The following is a 6,291-nucleotide window of genomic DNA, read 5'->3' as shown; positions in this document are numbered from 1 at the left end:
CCGGATGAGTGAGGTGTTGACTTGCTAGAATGTAGGATTCCTTCACTAATTTATTTATTTACTCAACAGATTCTAAGAAAACCTAGAATGTGCCAGGTATTGTGCTAAAGGCAGAGGCTTCAAAAGTGAGCAAAACAGGTATGATCCCTCCTCTTGTGGAGCTTAAAACACCAGAAGTGGATGGCAGCGGATTACGAATCTGTAACAATTATGTGTGACAGGGAAAGTAGGAAGGGATAATAGCCAAGCATCTGAAGGAGGAGCTGGAGAGGGGGCTGGGCCAGAAATAAGGACCTTTGACACCACTCTAAGGATAAGGAAATCCCCCGTCAGTTCATCACCAAGTCTTGCCTCTGCCACCTCCTTGATAGCTCTCGATTTTGTCCCATCTTCTCACCACCACTACTCTCAGTACAGGTCACCATCTCTTTCTTCAATAAATGTGACAGTCTTTTAAAGGGCCTTCCTGCCTCTTTCTCCACATCCCACTCATCGTCCCCAATGCAAACAGACTGATCTGTTACTACTCACTATGATAGGCAGAATTCTAAGAGGGCCCCATGATGTCCATCTCCCTGGTGTTACTCTGGTGATTACGTTATAATACGCAGCAAAAGGGATTTTGCAGCTGTAGTTAAGGTTACTCATCAGTCTGCCTTAAGACAGAAATTACTCTGGAGGGTCTGCCTACACAAGCAAGTACTTTAAATGCAGGGTATTTTCTCCAGCTGGAAAGCAGAAGAGGAAGGTAGAGAGATTAGAAGCAAGGAAGGACTAGATGGATTTGACATGCTGTTGCTGGCTTTAAAATAAGGGCAGGGGGTTTCCCATGGAAAGGACCTGGGAGAGGGCTCTAGGAGCTGAGAGTGGCCCTGGCTGACAGCCAACAAGAGAATAGAGACCTCAGACCTACAACTGAAAGGAACTGAATGCTGCAAACAACCTGAATGGGTATGGAGGTAGACTCCCCTCCCCCCCGAACCTTCAGATGAGAACTCAAACCAGCCAACACCTTGCCTTTGGCCTGGGACACCCTGTGCAGAACACCCAGCAGCCACACGAAGCTGGACTGCAGACCAGAACAGTGAAGTAATATATGAGTGTTGTGTTAAGCCACTAAGTTTGTGGTAATTTGCTACACAGTGATAGAAAACTAAAAACACCTCTCAAGTTTCCAGCACTCCAATAAAACTATTGTGGACTTACCAGGTCCAGGCATTTTATCCTTACAACATTCTTATTAGGCAGGTATTTTTATTATCACCATTTCACAGGCAAGGAAACTGAGCTCAGAGAGATTAAATACTTTTCATAAGGTCACAGAGCTAGTAAGTAGTGAGCTGAAATTTTTACTTGGCTAGTCCAACCCCAGAATCTGCACTCAATGGCTTTTCATTGTCCTTAGCATACATCCAAATGTGTGCATAAGCATGGAATTAAAGGCCCTTTAAGATCCAGTTCTTGATCAACCATTGAACCCCATTTTTAGATACTCATCTTAAACTCCTTACAGCCCATGTAACTGCCATGCTCTCTTGATTCCTTGACTTCGTACTTATCGTTCCTTCTGCCTGGAATGCTGCCTGCCCCCTCCCTTCCATCTATTTTCCGTTTGGCAGACTCAAATGGTACTTTGGGTCTTGCCTAAGATGCCACCTCCTCAGAGAAGCCTTCCTTGATGCCCCCAGGTGGGAGTCGAATGTCACTGCCGTGCTCCCCTATCACCTCATGCTCTCCCTTGGAGCACAGGAGACACTGTGTTGAAAATGTTTACTCAGCTGTGCTCTCCATTAGATTGAGAGCTACTTGCAGGCCAGATCTGTTCATCATCACACCCCGAGCACAGTACCTGAAGCACAGGAGGTACTCAGTAAGTATTTACTGAGTGAACCAGCCAGTGAACAGAAGTGCTTTACCTTGGAGGCAATGGGGAGCCATCCAAGGACTTGATGGAAAGGAGTGAGTTTATCAGACCCGTGCCAAGCGTTGCACACAAGGGACCATCCTCATCAGCTGCAGAGGATGAAACAAGTTCATTTGCTTGTGCCCTTGGATTTCTTGTGCTGTGGAACTTGGCTCTTATCTCTTCTTGACCACATCTGGATAGTAGAAAATGCCAGAAACCATCATAGTAATGACCTCAGTTTTCCCTTATGGGGGTGGGTCGCATAAAAAAAGCTTGTAACTTGGGTCTGGGCCCCAAATCCCACTAGAATTAGGAGTCCCCCTGCCAAGCAGACTGTGGGAAGCTGAGGCCCTGTGGGGACCTTCTCACACGATCCTGCAGGGAACCAGAGCCGCCTCTGAGCGTACGCGTCCAGCCTAGACCATTCCTTACCTACACTCGCTCACGGATCGCACTGCAGCGTCTTGTTTCCTTTAAATATGCAAATATTGCTTCCTGTCGAGGAGGACCAGAAGGTCCTCCGCGTTAGAGGCAGAGCTTGCAGCTCCTAGCTGGTCATGCAATGTGATCGGAGTGTCTCCGTTAGAGATCGCTGGGTACCTCGGTTTCCCTGTCTGCGCAAAGTGCATTCCCTAGACGGCACTGTCTTGAAGGACCAGGAACCACTTCTGGGGGCGCCGGTAAAGATGTGAAGGTCCAGTCAAGAGCCTCCCAGCTAGCTCTAGAAGGTTGATCCCTGCCGAGGCGCGGGTTCCAGGTGCTGCAGCGAGTCCTCCCTCGCGCCAGCGTGCGACAAAGCGGCGAGTTGGGGGAAGGGGCCGAGACTTGAGACGCCGGCAAAGCGAGCGAGGGGAAGACTGGGCGCACTGGGCGAGGCGAGGCTGCGAGGGGCGGGCCTGGTCGCCGCGCCTCCCGCGCTCCGGGCCGTCGTCNACACCCCTTTTGATTCCCTATAAACAGAGCCCAGGAAGGTAGTGGAACAATTTGCCTTAGATGCGTAAGGGGACTTCTGGGAGGTAAAGAGATCACCTTCACATCTATGGTAAGGGAAACTCGTTGAGATGAATCTGAGTTAGGCTTTAGCCTTATCAAGTCCTACGTGTCCGTGACATGCAGGTCTCCTGGCACAAGGTTTACTGAAGCACTACTTTTACTTTTCATTTTATTCTTCTTTCCCTTTCCAAAGTTATTGCAAAGTATTTTGTGTTTATCTCTAGAATTTTGACTAAATTAAAAGTTCTTGGAAGACAACCTCATGATTGCTGCGATTTCATCACGTATCACAAAGTGGTCTCTTACCACTTTGGTCTCTGCCCTTTTACTGAAAACAGCAGGAAATCTCTTTTTCACTGCCAATAGACCAACTCTTTTTTTCTCAATATGCAAATTTGTTATATCATGTCTTATTTAAAAACTCTTTAGTGGTCAACTCTTGCCTATAGGATAAATCCCAAACCCTTCAGCAAGTTTCTTCTTAAGAAGTTTCTCACCTTCCTTGAGCACCCACCACTTCCCCCGTGACACTCTGCTTTCTTCCATGAAGACACTAGCAATTTCTTACACGTGCCACACTCTTTCATTTCTCCATGTGTATTTATGTGTTAAATCCTCTGCCTAGAGTGACTTCCTTTCTACCAGGTATATATCTCCTCCTCATTCTTCATGATTAAGTTCAAACTTTCATGACTCCCAAGATGAATTAGTTGTTGCTGTTTTAAGTTCCCGTAACTCAGGTACATGTCTCTATTACAGGATGTCATGTTACACTATAAATGTTTGTTTTCATGGAATGTCTGCCACTTGGCTTAAGAATCACAAATGCACAGCCTGTTTTCTTTTATTCATTGATGACTTGCCAATGGCTGGAATATCACAGGCCCTTACTGAATGCTATTACTATTCCAAATATTTAATAAATGCAAGCACCTCTTGAATCACTCACAGCTTTTAGTCAGTCTTAGATTTTCCATGGAATCTTGCCTCTGTGGGCAACAAAATAGGCACAAAATAGAAGAGTTTAACTCTAAGGGAGCAAAATAAGAGAGTTTAACTCTCCCAGGAAGGGAGAGGGCTTCTACGCATTCTCTGAACCCACACTATGATGTGTTTGAAGTAAGACTCTTGACTCTCAGGCTTTTAAAGCAAATCCATTTATTAGATGCTATCTTTTTGACTAATAATGTCTTCTGCTGGGTTCTTGCTGTTGTACATTCCAGAGAATTAAAAAGGGTTAAAGCCAATCCATCATTTGGTATTTAGGGTATGGTCAACTTAATGAATCATTACTTTGTATTTTCTTCTTACGGTATTTCCACCCAGCCCTTTCAAAAAAGACAACCTGGTACGCACTTCTTTATCTGTAAGGTTTCAGCCAAGTCTAAAAAAAAAAATTGTCCTTACTCACTTGATTAAGACTATGAATTTTATACTCTTAATCTACTGCTCCTTTACATCCATATGATAAACAGTTTCAGATTGGTGGTTATTTGTATTATTCTTTATGAAAAGCAACGCCAGAATCTGCCTCTCTTTGTTTGTCCATTACTGCTTCCTTCAAGTTTCTTTGTGGCTTGCCGTAATTCTCTCTTCAAAACATGAATCTAAAATGGTCATTTAGTATTTGAAGAGCACAGTTAAGTATGTGCTTGCATAAAGAATATCTTTATTAATTAAAATGCAGAATATAAATCATACCAGTACATCTGGAGCTCAAATGCTTTCTAAGACTTTATTAACCCATTATAATTTGGAAGTCCAAATCTAATATTAATAGCCAAAATATTAATATAAGAAATTAAAAAACACTAATTAATTAATACAAATGTTTAAATTTGTTGAGTAGGAGGGGAATTTTGCAGAACACTTCTTTTACAAGGTGAATTAAATTTACATTTATACACACACATATATGATCTGGTCTATCTGATTTGGTAAAGGAAATCATAATTATTATATATTTGAATAACATCTCTCTGGTAAATAAATACATGTCACTTTTGATCTCACTAAGTTGACTTGCCCATAGGAGAATTCTCGAGATTCCCAATCAGCACCCAAAATTTGAAGTACCTGGCCTTGTAACAGTCTATCTAGGGCTCATGTTTAGAATTATGGATTATTTTCTCTTTCAATGGAATTATAATACTTAGTACTATTTTTACTAGCTTCTGATTGTAACTAAGTTGCATCTGACTGAAAGTGTGATTGTTTATTTTTTGAGATTCTCCCACAGATCTCCAGAGTGAATTTTGCACATTAGACAATATCCAGATTAAGAGTTAGATCAATATAGAGATAGATTTCCCTAATATACCCTCTCAATTTCATAAAAGTCATGTAAGTGTCTAAATGTGAAATGGTAAGAAAGACAGAAAGATGTACGTATACACAAACACAGACATACACAAGATTTTTAGGACAAACCCAATGAAAAGGACCATTATTTGCATAGAGGTTGCAAAGCAGTTGCTTCTGATTCTCAGTGCATTACATGGGGAAATCTCCCTCTACTGTGAGAAAAGATTTCACTATCTACTACAAGGAAGGATATCATTAATAAAGTTATGGGTGTGTAGAAAGTGGAGAGAATGACGGTGTGGGTTGTCTGCCGGGCAAACCGGGTGTACCATTTTCAGCATATGGGAAATCCACCACCTTCTAGCCATGTACATACCAATGTTCATTTCTTCATCCTGTAAAGCAGAGATTTACTTTATCCAAACCATAAAAGTGCAATTTTGGTATGAGACCTCCTTAAAATTACTACAAAAAAGAGTTCCAAACAAAATCTAAATCAATGTTCCTAATTTTAAAATCATTGCTCTAGTCAAGGGTGTATTTGGAGAGCCTTTTACTGAAATTTTTTTTAATAAAACTTACTTCATGAAATGAAAAAAAGTTTAGTAATTGTCAAAATAAAATATAAATAAGAGATAAGTCCAAGTCTGAGTATTTTGTGAATATATTGCAATAATGTTATTAATAAATACTATGTGCTTTTATTTCCAGTGAATATTTATATACTTAATGAAAGAAGACACTTTATATCCAGTTATCTTTGTCCATATTGCAAAACGATTATAGAGTATATATGTAATATATATATTTTAAAACTAAATAAGTAGTATCTACTCATGAAAAATGAAAAGAAGAAAAAGAATAAATGATGCTGCCAATCTTAGTGAAAACATATTGTTTATTCCAGAGTCAATTTCAGAACACAACTTCTCTTCTGTCCTATATTCTTCCCACCTTTCCTGCTTCACTCTCTGTAAAGCATGGCTCCTTAGGTAGTATTCATAATTTTGAACCCAAAGAAAATACTAAACTTCTGGAAAGAATCCAAACCATTTTGCAACCTTTGACTGTCACCACTTTGCATAACA

The 6,291-nt window shown here is 41.1% G+C and overlaps 1 protein-coding gene across 1 annotated transcript in view; it reads left to right on the top strand.

The window, feature by feature from the left end:
• The first annotated feature begins 2,463 nt into the window (after positions 1 to 2,463).
• Positions 2,464 to 6,291, top strand: part of RASSF10 (Ras association (RalGDS/AF-6) domain family (N-terminal) member 10) — a 6,270-nt gene continuing 2,442 nt past the window's right edge. The window contains exon 1 of the mRNA XM_008564110.1: positions 2,464 to 2,586. Within this exon, the coding sequence (XP_008562332.1) occupies positions 2,464 to 2,586 (123 nt within the window). The remainder of the gene's footprint in view (positions 2,587 to 6,291) is intronic.

This window comes from Galeopterus variegatus, unplaced genomic scaffold, assembly GCF_000696425.1.
Source record: "Galeopterus variegatus unplaced genomic scaffold, G_variegatus-3.0.2 Scaffold16718, whole genome shotgun sequence".
In the NCBI taxonomy this organism is placed as follows: Eukaryota; Metazoa; Chordata; class Mammalia; order Dermoptera; family Cynocephalidae; genus Galeopterus; species Galeopterus variegatus.
The sequence above is the reverse complement of the archived record's forward strand: the minus strand, read 5'-3'. Positions and strand labels throughout refer to the sequence as shown.